The sequence below is a fragment of the Chroicocephalus ridibundus genome, chromosome 3, assembly GCF_963924245.1.
Source record: "Chroicocephalus ridibundus chromosome 3, bChrRid1.1, whole genome shotgun sequence".
In the NCBI taxonomy this organism is placed as follows: domain Eukaryota; kingdom Metazoa; phylum Chordata; class Aves; order Charadriiformes; family Laridae; genus Chroicocephalus; species Chroicocephalus ridibundus.
The window spans coordinates 53,857,049-53,874,387 of NC_086286.1; the positions used below are offsets into that span (position 1 = coordinate 53,857,049).

General features: G+C 36.8%; 1 protein-coding gene across 5 annotated transcripts in view; it reads right to left on the reverse strand.

Annotated features, from left to right (window-relative positions):
• The window catches only part of PACRG (parkin coregulated), a 250,918-nt gene that overhangs the window by 232,881 nt on the left and 698 nt on the right, over positions 1–17,339 (reverse strand). For 4 of the 5 annotated variants that reach the window (XM_063329193.1, XM_063329190.1, XM_063329192.1 and 1 more), the window contains exon 2: positions 17,062–17,250. In XM_063329193.1, coding sequence (XP_063185263.1) covers positions 17,062–17,208 — 147 coding nt within the window. In that variant the 5' untranslated portion in view covers positions 17,209–17,250. The remainder of the gene's footprint in view (positions 1–17,061; positions 17,251–17,339) is intronic. The other variant, XM_063329194.1, reaches the window with a different exon arrangement.

Below are 17,339 nucleotides of genomic sequence, written 5' to 3' on the forward strand. Positions count from 1 at the left end.
AATGAGATTTTAAAATTATATGTCAGTTGATTCTTATTCTCAAGGAGCAGGGAGTTGATGTAGAAATGAATTCATGCATGGACTTATGATCTTAATGAGATGGAGACATTCATAAATGTGTAGTGTAGAATCCAATGCCATTTGGCAGTCTACATCCCATTCGCTTCAAGTGAGTTTCATGAGGAACTGACCACAAGGAGGGTGGAAAGTGGTGGGCTGTTGGACCCAAAGGATAGTGGTTAGTTGACCAACTGGTAAGAGGTTACGTGAAACATTCTTCAGGGATCAATATTGAGCTATTTAACATCTCATTAAGAAGCCGGACTATGGCACAGAATGTACCCAGAGACTTTGTGAATGACGTCAAATTTGCAGGGGGACATTCAGAAATATCTTGACAGGTTGGAAAAATGGTTTGACAGGAATTTCAACGAGTTCAGCCATAGTAGATGCAAAGTTCTGCACTGGAACACTTCAGGCCAGGCACTGACTGTCTAGAAGGCAGTTTAGCAGGAAAGATATAGGGGATCCCTGTGAACAAGTTGAAAAATTGTGTACCCTTGTGTCAGAGATGTGGCAACTGCACTCCGGGCTACATCAAGAGTGTTGAGGGAATTCAGCATCCCCCTTTCACTTGACATTTGTGAGATGGCAATTCAAACACAAGGTCTCATTTCAGACTTCCCAGTACAAGAAAGACATTGATATACTGGATCAAGGCTGGTGGAAGGCCACCAATATAAAGAGAAGGCTGGAGTACATGAAACATGCAACAGAGACTGAGAGAAACAGTTTGTTCAACCTTATGAAGAGGAAGCTTAATGGGAACCTCATTGCTGTCTTCAGTTACCCAGCATGAGAGCACAGTAGAGATGAGTCAGGCTCTTCTCAGTAGATGCACAACAAAAAGAGAAGAGGCAATGGGCAAAAACTGCAAGAAAGGAAATTCTGACTAGATAGTAGAAAATCTGTTCTCACAAAGAAGGCAATCATTGGAACAGGTTATCCAAAGATGATGTAGACTCTCCATCCTTGAAGACAATCAAAACCCAGCTGGACAAAGGCCTGAGCAGTCTAATGCAATCTGAACATAATCTGAATCTAAACCACATTTTTTAAACCAACATGAAAAATGAAGTGTTAATGCCAACGCTGAAAAACTCCTTTTAGTACAAATGTTCTGTCCAGCTACTACATAATAGAGCTTTTTAGTCTTGTGGAAAATGGTATTAAAAATAATTAAAAAAACCAAACCAACATACTCTTCTACAGAATTTGAATTCTCTGCCAATGACCTAAACCTGGGCAGTCGAGCTTTCAGACTTGGTAACAGCTTTCAGAGTGCATTAGTCTTGCTTGTGAACTATCTCCTCTCTGGCACAGCTAAGAGGAAGATACCCATGCTAATTCATTAAATCTATCAATCAGCAGCGTTTGACACTGAAGATCAGCATGTGCTGCTGACTTGCCTGGGAGACTGGTAGAAATGAATCAGTCACCCTGAACTGGATAGGTCAATTCCTATCAGTCAGCTTCAAGACAATTCTGATGGGTGGTTTCTTTACAGCCCTGAAAGCCTTTATTTGTGTGATGCTACGAGGATTGGTTCTACCTCTTGTTTTGTTTGGTACAAAACTTTATGAGAGATCATGAGACAACACACTTCTTCAGTGGTAACACAAACTAGCAGATTCCTTATTTTATTTAACTCCTGCAAACATAGATGGACTGCAGACCTAAGGCCCTTGTGAAAAACCTGGATGTATTGTTAAAAAATGTCTGTAATGAGAGAAAGGTAGGTGCAGCACTGGGAAAAAAAAAAAGACAATTAGAAGATACTCATGGCCAAACACTGCTGAGAGTTTTGATGAGGTACATGTATATCTTCCTTGTGGCTGTGCTGGAAAGGAGATGGTTTATCAGGAACACTAGTATGCTCCCAATGCCATAAGCAAGACCAAAGAGCCGGACAAAACTAAGTTACTTAGGCCCTCCTGATTCTTCACTGAGCATCAATCCACAAACAGTGCCACCAGCCATACATATGTACACACCCTCACCATCTTTGCTTTCCTATTTTCCAGTTGTGCATTTATATTATTATCTACATGTTCACTTTCAATATGGAATATTGAAAAGACTGTAGCTCAGGATGACATGAATGACTCAAAAAATTCAGTTTTGTCTATCATTCTCTAGCTCTTTAAAACATACTTCAAAAAATTAGGAGTTTAAAGGGTAAGTATGTATATTTTAGTTTTAGACAAACAAAATACAAGGCCTTCCATACTAAGCACCTAGAGTTCTGCTTAGCAAGTTCATTTAAATCTTAATAAAAACTCACTTAAGTAAAAATGGGAAGATTTTGTCTTTTTTACATTCCATTAAGGTTTTTGTATACAAACTTTGAAAATACCAAAACTTCTCCTACTCAAATCTTTAGTAAAAGCATGATTTTTTTCAGGTTAAGGAGTTGTATTTTTATAGATTAATTTTGGTTGCAGCACAGAGACAGTAAATCATACCGTCTTGAGAAAATAAACAGCATAAATACAAGGCTCATAGCCGCAAAAAAAAAAAAAAAAGCTTATTGATACTTGTTCAATTTTTTCTAGCCCACAGAAAGCATGTCTAGTCATTAAAAAGTAATGTTTTAATGTAGGAGTGAATCTATTTAGAACACTAAATAAAAATAATGATATACTGAGAAAATTAAATTAAGTATCCAATACAAATTCCTATGCTAGGAGTAAAATTCCGGCTTCTTGAAAACGATAAAAATTACCACAGCTTTCACCAAGACATTTCATCTAGTACCTTATGATAAATTAAAGTTATCACTAAATATTTACATTCCATAAGTCTATTAATTGAACTCACAGGTCACTGAATAAATGCTTTTTTTAAAAAAATGCAAAATGGATTTTTATCAATGTGGTAAGTATTTATTATCCCATGATACTATCTTACCTCGATCATTCATACCATTTTATCTCTAAAACAAAGGAAGTTTTCTAATGGTAATTTTCCATAAAACACCTATTCTTGGAAAAATCCCTTTTATTACTCTTCCCAAGATACAGTATTGCACATAAGAGCTGAGAGATTAAGTGGTACTTTCATGTTATAAATTGTCCTTCACTTACTTAAGTAGCAAAAACACTTTAATCTCACAGGTTTACTCATATAAATTACATAAACTACAAAACCATATTTTATCTTAATGACCATTGATAAAACTCTTTTTGTCTTATTCTCAGTCACATGTGAGCACAGATATTTGGTTTATACACAAAGCAATTGTTTCCTCCATTTATTTTTATCTACCACGTCATCCTATTTTATTTATAAGAATTTAATGTTGCAAGGCTGGTTTTCAGTAATACTACACAAATGCTTTCTATAATAAACTCTTCAATATAATTTACAATGTTTAGTCTTACTGGTAGCTTTGCAGTTGCAGTCCTTGACTGTGTCTTTGCAAACCAAAAGTGCTACCATGATTACTAGCTTCCTGTCTTTACAGATGTATGTTATCAGAAGACATTTAGTAAAGTTTAAGAAATGTTTCTTAAATAAGTCATACCTTTTCATTAAATTAATGTTTCTAGTACATTAAAATCAAGAGGTCAAACAATAGGAGCCAATAAACAACTATACACTTACTGGTTAGTTACAAAACTTAGTAAATGGTCCTAAAGGTAAATTACCTTTAGTCATGTCGAATAACATCTACAGGCTAAACCTGGAAGCCAGAAAGGTAGTCAGAGGCTTCTCCGCTGTCACTATAGGAAAAGTACTTCTACATTCTAATGAAGTGACAAACAGGATCTGCTTCAGCTATTCTGATTCTACAAGCAGTACTGTATTGTGTTGCTGACACACCCTGCTGTCAACTTTGGTGATACTACCAGTCACTTAACTGGAAAACCAGGGAAGTCACTAATGTTCTTGTAGTTCCAACACTGAAGTCTACGACCTGAGAGATAGAGTTTATTTTCTCAATAAAATTATGTAATTCAGTTATTAAGGGTTGAGACATTTTTGTTCATTTTCAAGCAATGACTTACGATTTAAAGGAACTCAATCTTTTTCTTACTTGTATGATTCACTTGTGATATTGCAATAGTTCAATTTTATTTAGTTATTTTTTTCTGGCAAATGGAACGGATCCATAGGGGTACCCTTTCTTCATAAAGAAAGAAGGCTTATACATCCACGCTGTGTGTACACTGGCCTGCCTTCACTCATAAAGAATATGTATCCATTGGTCATTTTCAGCTGAATTTGAGAAAAACGCAGATTTCAGGCATAAACAGTTGCCTTCATGTTTTATGGAAATACCGGAGAACAAAGAAGAGTGCTCCAATCAAGAAGCTTGTCTCTCATGTTTTTAGATACCAAATACTTTATTAAATATCAGCAGGAAAAGCTTAATTTTGATATTAATCAACCAGAAAGCAAAAAAACTGTAGGATATCAGACTTTGTTAGTTTGGATGCTTACTGAAGTATCTGGTGCAATGGTTTTCTTTCACTTTGTGTTTCTTTCATGTAGTAGCATAATCTTCCAGTGGTTAGGCTGCAAATGTTACACAGCTTTAGAGAGACCTTTTAAAAACATAAGAACCATGACAATATTTATGAAGGTCTCCCTTAAAAACACATTTTATTTCCTTTCTTTGGAAAAACATGATCCAAAACGATCATTTTAATCAGACAGTTTGTAACTTGCAAGAAAAGAAGATGCCATAATAGCTCCTTCAATAGATACCCTGTGAACTACTCTGTCTCTGAAAATGGCTCTATGGGACCCTGAACCAAAGTCAGCATACATCTAAAGCAGTCAATTAGACAGAGATGAAGAAAATCATGAAACAGACTGGAGAAGCAAAGAATACAGAAAATACAGGCTAAAGGAGGCAGTAGTAGATACTACAGAGGACGCCAGAATCTGCCCATATAATGAACATATTACACTACTTGGAACATTTTTAATCTCCCACTAGTTAATAACCAATAGTTACATTATAATATTTTCTAGATACCTCGTCAAAGACTGTCGTCCCATTGAGCTACACATGATACAACCCAAAGTGAAAAATATAGTACAATAGTTGAACACCAGCCCCTAACACCATGGCAATTCAAACAGCCTAAATTAGGCTCTGAACCCAGGCTCCTTCAGCTGTTGGTGAAGAGAAGGAGACATTTCAGCATTTCAAAAAGATGAAGTGCTGGGAGAGATACTGAATACCTACAGGATGCTGAATACAGGGATGCATGTGAATTTCCATTCCTCTTTGGAGTTCAGTCACTTGAATCAAGACTATAAAAGTGATATATCTGCCTACTTAAAATGCAGACTATGAAATTCTTTTCTGAAGACTAAAACCTGCTTTCAGGAAGGTCCTCTTAAATAATATTTCCAACTTTTGCATATTTATTTAGGAGTTAGAATACAAGCTCAGGAGGTGGTGACTTTGTTCATTTCTCCTTCCATTTGACAAAATTTCAAGACTACAACTTTCACTTCCTAGTACCATATCCTGATAATCCAACTTCAAAACTATCTTTGCTCAGTAGGCCGCACAAGAGTTAAGAACAGAAGAGTTAAGGCTTTAGAAAAACTTTTAACACAAGGGGGTCTACCTCCAGTCTGGGTAGAACATTCAGTTAGGAGTCAGCTGGTGTGCATTTAGCCTCTCTAAAGTATGAGCTCTAACCTGTGACTTCAAGCAGAAAAGCTCATGCACACTTGTCCACTAGAGCTGCTTTCAGAGCAACTGTTTTAGCAAGCAGAACAAACATTTTGCTTGTATTTTACAAGTTGAGAAGTGCTTAGTGCTTAGATTTGGCTAAATATTGGTGCTAAACATGCCATCAGGCAAGCTTTTTGTTATCGATGTTAAAAGAGGATTAACTTAAAACTAGTAAAAATGAAGAATATATAATATTATAAAAGAACAAGAGCTTCCACTTGCCAGAAGCAAAAGAACAAATAAGATAAAATATGGGGAATAATCACCTAAATCCTACTTAAGGATGACCTAACAAAGAACAACTTAAGGAATACCAAACAGGAGAAAAATCTAGAGTTAAATGATTTATTAGCGTCAATTTAGTGATTACCTCTGCAAATGTATTTTAATATATCCCCCAAACCCACAAGTTGTTATTATTGTCTAATGGAACATTCTACAATAGAGGAAGAATTGTTCTATTGCTACTAACGTGCCATTCATTTTCCCATTTAAGCTGAAAACAATTTCAATACCACCTGGTGATAGGGAAAAGGAAAAATGACAAACCAAACAGGAACAACCCTGTTAAAACCCAGCAATTTCCTCAACAAAAGTTATATCCAAAGATCTGAATGTTGTATACTATTGGCAGGCACAGCACTGTCAATGGTTGACACACAGTTAACATTTCTGTTATAAAGATTCCTTTGTCAGATAAAAGTCCTTTATCAGATAACAGTAGACAGAAGAGTTTGTGAAATCTCATGCAAGCTTAAATGTGTAACTCACTGATTTCCACTGACACAACTGAACTTATTTTGCTTTTTTAAATTAAAGTGCTGAATGTTATACAATTTTACTGCACTGTCTGAATTATTCATATTGGATGAATAATCAGATGATGAAAAACCTTCAGACGCTATCAAATAAAATATTAAAACTTAATTGTTGTCCTGAATAATAATATTAAAACACATGTTAAATATATCCAAAGGCATACTAGAAGCTAATAAAATAATCATGACTTAAACAGGTTGTAAATAGAAGTCTGAAGCATGCTAAAACTTTACTTTTGTAGATTTTTAAAGATAGCATCTCTCTGTAACTGGTTGTCTAACTCTACACAGTGAAATTTGACTATTTTGTGGTAATTATATATAGCTCTGGACTGCAAATTTCTAATGGTTGTATTACTTTCTTTCTTTGGGTTGTATTACTTTCTAAAAAACATATCTTCTAGCTCAAATAGAAGTTACACATTTCATGCAGAAAACACTTTCTGAGTTTGACAGACTATATTACGCAGATCGAATCAAGTTTCATTAATTGTTCTTCTGACCTTAAACTATTAATCTAAAAACTGACAAAAAAATTGAAGGGCACAGAAATTAGAAGAGCATGAGATGAGTTAGTAAAACACTGTATAAAAGATGTAAAAACTACAGCCAATACGCGTACACTTCCTGTGAAAAATATTTTTCCAGTCATACCTTACAAAACTGCAATTTAGAAGTATGAGTTCATTCCTTTGAGGTTTTTTTACAGTAAAAATTATTATCTAGGGTATTCTACTAATGTCTGGGCAGAAGCCTTACAAGTACTTTCTCTAAAAGGTTTCTAGCCATGTGGAACTGCCCTCCCTCAAAAAACCCCACTTGTTGAACTACATTGCAAGAGAAATCCACTGATATGAAAAAACGACGCATCTGGAGAATAAGTAAAGAAACTCAGAGAAAAAGTGAGCATGGTGCAGTAGATAAGACTGCAGAAAGAGAGAGATCAATAGACCTGCTCTGGGAAGTAAGAATATATGTTATCAACTTCTGTTAAAAAAAAAAGAAGAAAGTTTATCAAATTCTGGCTGCCAATGTCAGTAAAGTATGCATGCACCTTTGCCTAAATAGTTTTAGCTGAGAAGATATCCAATACAAAACACTAATGTCACATTAAATCATTACCAATAGGACAGTACGAAAAGCAGGGCATAATTTATTTTTTCTAAAGATTTTAATATAGACCACCAGTCTTTTCTAAGTAATTATACAATGAGTAGTCTTGAAACAGAAAACTTGTATCATAAAGATTATCTCCTACTATTATGCAATGAGACCTACAATGACAGGAAACAAATTCAAAGCTTTTGGATTTTTTTAGCACACCTCTAAAATATTATTATGAAAAGGGGGCTGCAATGGCCACATTCGGGAGGGCACAGAGAAGTGGTAGTGTGCATGGAGATGTGCACCAGCCTTGCAAGTGTGGCCTCGCACGAGCCCTTGCAAGCTCACAACCTTGCACAGGTCCTTGCATGCTAACTCAAGGGAGTTGAGTTAGCAAGGGCAGGGGATGCTCCTTGCACAAGCCCTTGCACACTCAGTCCATTACAGGAATGCTCATTGCATGGGGCCTTGCTCACTCGCTCCCTTAAATGTAAAAAAAACATGTAGGAAATAATATTTCCTTCCATAAAACATGATCTTAATAACACAGCTGTCATTAAGACAAATCTTACATGGAAATAGCAGAAAAGAAATCCTATCTGAACAACTATTGAAAGAATGGAAGATCTGCTAAACTTTAGAAGACTTAACACCTACAGATATTGTCAAGAATGCATGGGTAAGTCCAAGCCACTTATGCAGAAGTAGTTCTTTCTTTCACATTACAATGAAATGCACAGTGAGACAAAAATTATAACAAAAATGTTCATGTGATAAGGGCAAAACTAATGGATGTCTCAAGCACACAAGACAGGTAAGAAAATACTGTACCCTTTGATTTGGATTTACATAGCTTTTTGTGCAGAACACTATGCATTGCCTACCAATCACACAAAAAAATATCAGTAATATGCTTATGACTAATGAAACAGGCATCAAAACATAAGTTTAAAAATCTATTCTTCCTCCAAATGGTTGTTACATAGGAACTTAACAGTATACCATGCTTGCTTCAAGGTATTCAAGAGTTTTTATTGCACACTCATTTCTACAGTGTATTTTATAATATGTTTTATCTTTATCACACATTGTGCAGAACTTTTATACTTACTGCAGTATATGATTGTTTATTCTAGACAAGTGATAAAAAGACTTCCATCACAAACAAACAAACAAACAAAACCACCCAGTCCAAACAAAACTAATCTGGATCCTAAACAGGCTAATGACAGTAGCTTTCAATTAAGGCACAGCACGCTATCCACATATTTCTATTATCAAACTGAGAACAAATATGTATTCATTCTTGCTATCAAGATCTTGACATCACCCTTTACAGAAACATAGATGAAGAGTAACTTCTTTTTTTTTTGAAGAAACATCTTTCTTTCAAACACAAGTATGCAAACTGTTAAATATACATTAAAAAAAAATCACAAATGTATGAAAAGCTAAATTATGTGTTTACTATCTTATTATAATTCAGGCAGGTTTTATTATCGCATCAGAATCCTGTTTTGTCAAGTAAGATGCCTGACTGAAGTTCTATAGAAGGTCTATCTCACTCTAGAATTACATAGGAGCAATCCCTTTACTTACACACATCCCTTCTATTTACACTCATTAGAGACCAAAATTTGCAACTATAATAAGCATAATATTTGTAATTTATCCACAGAGTCAGAGTATAACTGTTAAACATGAGACTTCCATAATGCAGCCTTCAGCACATTGCAACCGCATATTGGACCTTTATAACTTCATCCTGATGACCTGACACATGTTTTATATAAGAAAGAAAGTTATCAGAGAACAGTAAATTTTCCAGCAGAAAATATGTAACTAGGCTATCAAAATGAAAAGTGATGCCAAACAGCTTACAGGAATGTCAAGAATATCAAGGAATCAACTGTTGCTGGGAGGAACCCCTCAGTCTTTCACAGTATTTTTTTCTATCATTGCATTTGTCTAGAAATTTTATCAATATACCAACAGTAGTGTTTGCTACTGTTTCTTTGCAGTAATTGTAATTTCAAAATGGTTAAGAAAACTTCATGAAAAAACCAAAACCTCCCTGACACCTTCAAAGCCTTACCAGATCATTTCAGTTAACAATAGACCAAGCGTATATATTAATTGGAAGTATCAGAGAGGAAAAGAAAGACAATTTCCATTTTCCTGGTATAGACTCCAGCCCTGTCTGTCTGCAACAAGGCAACAACGGGCTTCGGCACATCAGTGCATAAGTTTTGGGAGCACAGACATAGCAAAAATCATATTGGATAAGTGATCACCCAGGTCCCCACTTTGGAGAGTGACATTTAGTTCCTCTCCTGTTTCCCCAGTGTTCACCCATGATTTTCTCTAGTGCAAATGCCACTATACTACCTCTCCTGTCTCCTTCACCCACTTAAAGCTGCCAATGTCATTTAAGTTATAGCAGTGAAAAGAGGAGATTGTAAGACCAGGGACAGCATCCAGAGGTTGACAGCCACAGACATGGCCTGCTGCTTCAATTCCTGGCAGCAGTACTTGCTGCCACCTTGTTGGAGCAGACCATATAAGAATTAGCTGCAGCAGGGATCTCATCTGATGAGCACGTGTTACTGCTACCCAAGCACTGATGCAGGCTTACTCAAATTGTATTTATAAAGTCAACCTTACATTTATGATGTAATTCACTATTACAACCAGAACAATATGGTGTTACGTAGTTTTTATTAGTCAGAAGGGAGACTGACTTACCAGAAAAATAAAGTATCTTCTGAGTTGTAGTATATATTACCCCCTTCACATCACCTCTTCAGAAAAGCAGCAAAGCTATTAAAGGAAACACTTTCAAATGCCTTTTCATTTTGTCTTTCCCCAGTTCTAATGTCACTTAATCATCACTGATTCATCTGACCTTAGTAATAGCAGAGCCATGGAGTGGCCACAACCCCGCCTCATGTGGAAGGGGAGTTGGAGCTAGATGATCTTTAAGGTTCCTTCCAACTCTAGCCATTCTATGACTCTGTGATTATATGAAGAGGTAGAATCATGGGAATACTCAGGTTGGAAAGGACCTCAGGAAGACTCCAGTCCAACCTCTTTCTCCAAGCAGGATTATCTCTGGAGACCAGACCAGGTTGCTCAGGGCTTTTTCCATTTGGTCTTGAAAACCTCCAAGGAGACTGCACAACTCTGGGAAACACGATGCACTGCCTGGCTATCCTCATGGTGAAAAAGCCTTTCACCATCCTCAGCACCTCCTTTCAACTCACATCATCTGTCCTCCCATCATTCACTAGAGTGAACAGACTGGCTCTATCTTCCTGATAGCCTCCTCATAGCTATTGGACCATTAGGTCTGTTAGGACCTAATATCATTAAGTACCCTGGTAGCTTTCTCTTGTCCAAACTGAAATAAATACACTTCCCTCAGCCTCTCCTCATGGAACATGTGCTCCAGAACCCTGTCTTGATGCCTCTTTACTGAACTCACTCCAGGAACCCTATAGCATCACCAGTCAACTAATAAGGAGAAGACTAAGATAAAGCTGAAGCCTACATAGAAGCCAGGATTTTTCTTAGCTGGAATGAATGCTATCAAGTTGAAAGAAGGAATATGCCCATATGTTCTTTGGAAACTGTTCTGGAGTCTGTGTGCTGAGAAAGGTGTATGGCAGATGCTTTCTAACTAATCTCTTTCACATTTTCTATTGGCTAGCTTTAGAGGTGTACCCAGCTGCATGTGGGAAATGCTGACGTTAGACAATTCCCTATTCAGCAAGTCGACAGCTTAAAATCTTGTTCTGAGACTGTTGTTATTAACCATTTTCTAATACTTTGTTCTAAATTCCTACGCTTACATCTGAAAACTTAAAAATGCCCACTTAATTCAGTGAAACACCAGACAAAGATACCCACATACTCAGACCACTGCAGGAGTTTAAATTTGTATGAAAACTTTGTATGAAAACATGTAAGACTTCTTCTCTCATATACTTAAAAAAATTTAGTCTGACATTTGCTCTTTTATATTAGTTTCAGTTTTCAATGTTTAAAATAGTTTAATTCCAATGCAAGAATTGACAGAATTTGACAACTGCCTCTGTAATTGTGTCCAGTTAAGAATATTTTATTCATTAGTTCATAAAAAACTGATTAGTAGAGGAGACTTGAAACATCACTGTCATAATGTTTTAAAATCAATTTACATTTACCTCTTCTAGGTATGAAACTTAAAACCTTCCAGGGTCTTTCTACACAAAATATCGTGAATCAAATGAAGTGATTTAAGAAAACAAGAAATGTCAATCAAAAACATGAAATGGAGTCTAACTGATAATTTACGTATTACCTATTTTGAGACATATGACAATTATAAAGAAAAAGATTTACTGGAGATTCAAGTGTGTAACAGATTTTCATAAATGAAACAGCATGATTTCTTCATGCTTGAGGATATTAAACAAATCTTATCATCTTAGCACTGCAACTATGAACAATATCAACCTTTCCCCACATTTGCAAAAATTAATGAATGAAGTCCCTCATCAATTCAGTTGCATGACTATGTGCATTGACCATAAAAAAGGTAAAAATATGCAGCAGAAGCAGGCAGAGCTGTAGCAGACTCAATTTTTGTTAGCTTACACTGTTACCAAACCGTATGTCAAGGCCGCACTGCTGTAAAAAAAATGCTGAGCTGCTTTTAATCTAGGTTTAGCCAGGACCCCAGCCTAGTTCACTGCATGGCCACATAAAAGTTTATATTGCGCAAAGAAGAAATTGGGATTTTTTCCTTTCAATTGTGGTGCAAGTTTATGCTGCTTTAAATGCTTGTGGAATTACTCTGCTATAACTCAGTTCCATAACTGGTTTTAAATGAATTAAGACTGCGATGTTGTTGAGAGGGACATTCGCACCCACACAGCTTGTGCTGACAGCATATTCCTGTTTCCCCTTCTTGCGTATGATAACAGCTCTTAGAGCTGACCCAACCTCCTCTGTAGTTGCAAGAAACACTAATGTAAATGCAAAAGGGGAGATGGAAGCATGCAGTCAGGACAGGAAGGAGGGCAGGACAGAGGAGCCTGGTGGGAGCAGGAGCTTTGCTTGCCTCAATCCCAAAGACTGCAGCTCAACGCCATTAGCTTAAACAAGCTGGAGTATTTTTCAGCAGGATCAGCTCCCTGATCAGCCACCATTGTACAAACGTGGGCACAATAAGGGGCACTAGTAATAAACAGCCTGAAGCAGGAAGATAGGACTGCCTTCCAGAGCACTGACAGTTTAAATTGACTCACAGTGTTCACTACAGTATACTCGTAGATTGTACAAAATGGCTATTGTTAAACTGGAGCAATTCCTCCAAGATGGACATACTACTGGCCCATAAACATTTCTCAAAACATTCCTTTAACTTGACATCTAATTGCCCCGAAACGTACTGCCTTTGCCAATAAATTAGCTATTACAACAGAAACAGAAAATTTTTCTTGTAAAAAATACTTTCCCATAGCCATAAAATCAGATCAGAAACTGTTACTGCTACAAGGTAAATAAAAAAGTAGTCTTAGTTACACAGTGTGGATGAATATAAACAGAATATCAAATCACAAGTTTCAGAATGTAGACAAATCACATAATGGTTAAAATGAAACCCTTGCTATGACTTATTATCAAAGGGTAAAGGGTAAGAAAGTCCTTCACAACAAACACTACTGATAATGGCTTGAAAGAGGAGTTTAAACAACAAAGACTGAGAAGTCATTGTGATACATACAGACCTGTAGACTCCTAAATGAGGAACAGAGGGATGAAAATCCAGAACTGCAATCTAAATAACGTTTTTTCTGCTTATAAGCAATTACACTTCTTTCAGGAGCTGGGACCTGTGCTTCTGTACATAGCTAAGACTCTCCCAGGTTGAATAGCTCTGCTTTGGTTTTTGAAATCTAGATTTTTAGCATCACTCTCCTTCTAAGACCATCTAGCAGGCATTCTCACTTTATCCCTTACGCGCAGGCTGGATGTGGCCCATTACTAGAAGCAGTTTCCGAATGATGTCATGGAACACAGATGGATGTAATGGTGATATTTTCTACATAAAACCTACTGGTTTACACAGGAAAGTCAGGGAGAAAATCTGAATTCGGTATTCTGGACAGAGGAGTTGAAATTCACGTGTTGCAGAAGGATACGTCAACTTACCTGGCGATAGTGTTATTAAAGGGGGACCTGTAGAGGAAAGATAAATTCCTCCTTTCCTGCTGAAGCTCTGCAGTTTTGTAGTAAGGAATTCAATGTTCAGGAAAAATAGAAGGAAAAAAAAGAACATCCCTTCATAGCTTTTTTGCCTCAGCAGTCAGGACGGTATGTCTTAAGTTCCAATTCAACACCAAAAAACATCAATCCATTCTAGCAAGTAATGATGCACATACAATTCCAAAAACCAAAGCTTCCAAAAATCCATCATGAATGATGGATGCGCTAAAATATATTGCCTAGTGAGTTTCCTACCTTGCCACTTCCTAGCCCTATGAATCCTAACTCTTTGCAGCACAGCAACAGCATTTTGAAAAGACATGTGGAGATTTTCCCCTCTGTGATCTTTTTCCCCTCAGTAATCTTGTAACTTGTTGGTTAAGAATCTTTTAGAAGTTGGGAGATAGACTGGAATCCCCTTCTACAGTTCCCTTTAAGTAATAAAATGAAAAAGTGCATTTACCACTAATTTATTACAGAAAAAGGGGACACCAACAATTTATTCTCTCATATACAGTTGCACAAACCAGGAAAAATAACCATTTGGAGAGAATCAGAAGTGAACAGAGGTATCTTCCTGCTGTCCACATCCATGTACAGACACTTTTGTACCTGCTAGTCTGTATATTAATTTTTAATTATATTCCTAATTCTACCCATGCAGTCCATGTGAAGTATGAGCATGTCACATGGCAGTCTTGATTCCACTTGGGGGACAAAACAATTAAAATGTAAATGTCACAGTATCTAGCTTGTTAGTGTAGAAGACCTTTATATGATCTTGCTCTTAATCTAAACTGCTATATGAATTTACAGTTTTGGAATAACATAAAACACTTTCTTCAGTTCAGGAACAATTTTTTTGGTGAATATTCAAAGTCTTGAATATTGTATGTACTTAATTTCTGTACTTACTATTGGATATGAAAGCAGACTTGGGAAGAAAACTTCATCCAGCAACTTTCATGAAAAATGGTTTAGTAAAACGCTCCTTGCACAAGCAATATCAAAGAATTCTGGAACTTTTACTATAATATTTATAGCCATATACTCATCATGGTAATCTGTTAGACTCTACGACAAGAGTTTCAAGACTGACTGCATGCTTGCACTAAAGGCTATTAATCTGTACCTAGTTGTTTGACCTGGAGATGCTGAACATATTGCTGACAACTGTGTTCCTTGTCATGCTGTTAACAAAAAGAATTACCATGTCTTCAATGTATTTGCCTGCTGTGCTTTCAACCCTCCCGTCAACTCCTAAGCCTTCCATGAGAACTTCATTGATGATGTCAACCTCTGACAAGTGAGTACTTAATAAATCTGAAGCTCCATTTAACCAGTTGTTGGAAAAGAGAAAAGGGACACCCACTTCGGCACAGACAGAGCAGCAGTGAGATATTCTTTACCCTAATTTTTGTACACTGACCCCTGGGAAATTATTCCAGTGGCTGCCTATCCTCGCTCAGAGCTTTTGCCAAATACAACCTTGGCACTATGAATCTCCCAGGACCTCTAGGTTTCACTGCTTCCTACCCAGTTATGAGCAGAACCTGTGAAGAGGGTCAGAAAACTGTTAACCCTACCTCTGACAGGGTGCCCAGGGGGCAGGCTGCCAGGCAGGCATGCAGAGCAGGTTGCCCAGAGAGGTCAGGGAATCTCTGATGTTGGAGGGTTTCACAGCTTAGCTAGGGAAACTCATGATTGACCTGATCTAGTGCTAGTGACAGGCCCACTTCAAATAGGAAGCTGAGTTAGATGATCTCCAAAAGTTCATGCCAAAAAACCATCATTTCTGTGATTCAATGAGTAGCTCCAAAAGCAGCAGATTTACCTGTTTCCTGTTGCTTAATGACAGTACCACATGATTTAACATTCCGTTAATGTTTAGGAAGTTAGAATTGCAGCCATAAAAGTTAAAACTCTATAAATATTTAAAAGAAAACTTAAATTCTGGTTAAACTCATAGCTCATTATGCTCACAAGTCAATGCTCCTTTTTAAAAATGAAATATATATTTCTTAGACTCCACTGAAATGGCTGATTCTTCTAAAAAAACCAAGCACCTTTTAAATATCAAGGTGTAAAAAAATATGTACAAATATCCATGATTTGAATTTCGTCCAGAGAAGAGGAAATGTCTTTTAAAAATTAATCCTTAAACTCACTGAAGTGTTATAGTCAATTCCACATATCTCTAGAATTAAAAACAAACAAACCAAACAACCTTTAAAACAAAGGATTTTTTCGGTTGTTTTCACCTTGTATTTTTCCCACTAAGGTGAAACATGTTTTAGTTTTACTAATAAATTTTTAATGTACACAATTTCTACTCCATTTAAAATCTGTTGAAAGATGGACTTGTTTGGGTTTTTAAGAAGATGCTCTTACAGATAACAAGTCCAGAGAGACTGCTGCAAGAAGACTGTTTCAGCAAAACAAGGGAAATAATGTATTTCATAACTGTTGTCAGAAGAATATATAGAATTTAAAAAATCTTGAGAACACAAGACTTTGCTAACACCTTGAACTCTGTCCAAATAAAGAAAAATACAATTCATGAGTTGGAGAACTAATGTTTGTTTCCAGTTTAATATTCTCCTGTAACATGTGGAAGCTTTTTATTATTTTTCAAGCTTATTTTCAAAATGAGTGTATTTTCCAGATCTTTGCTATCCTGTGTGATATTCATATCAAATTTATACCACACTGTGCCAGTATATGAAAACACTTTCAAATAATACTACAGTATCATTTGACAGCATTTTGCTAAATGTGAGGTAGTAAGCCTTTCACACAATTCTACAGGCTGACAGTTTAACAGAACGTGCACTGCCAATACAAAACAATACAGAAAAATTGTGGCACCAAAGTAATATACTTGGAGGCGAAGCATCACAGTTTCCATAGGCACAGACCTTATGTTTATAAGGTATATATCATATTACCTTATAATACTACTTCTGTAAAGCCTGAAGGTGATTTCAGCAACTAGCAAACTCCACATAAAGTTTTAGCAACTCACAGACCTTCCTGACATGCTTTAGCTCCAGCTCTAAGTCACTCTATGCCTCCTGGACACATGAGAGTAAATTAACATCACCTCTATACTAGCAGCAAACATACCACAGTGTTTTTCATCATGGCTTTAATAGTGAATCCATCGCAGACCTGCTGCTTGGTTTTCTTCACGTGCCCCAGTGGCTCCCGCTGCTGAGGGGACCTGTCACCTACGGTCTTGGAGGGGCTTGAGCCCGCTTTCTCCACCACCATCTCCCCACCAGCGTCCACGATGGACAACAAGCAAAATACAGACTGGAAAAAACCAAACATACATCAACGCCCCGCCCCCAGAAAGTCAGAAAACGCAGTAGGTCTGCCTCTGTCCCCTTCCCAACCAGCGA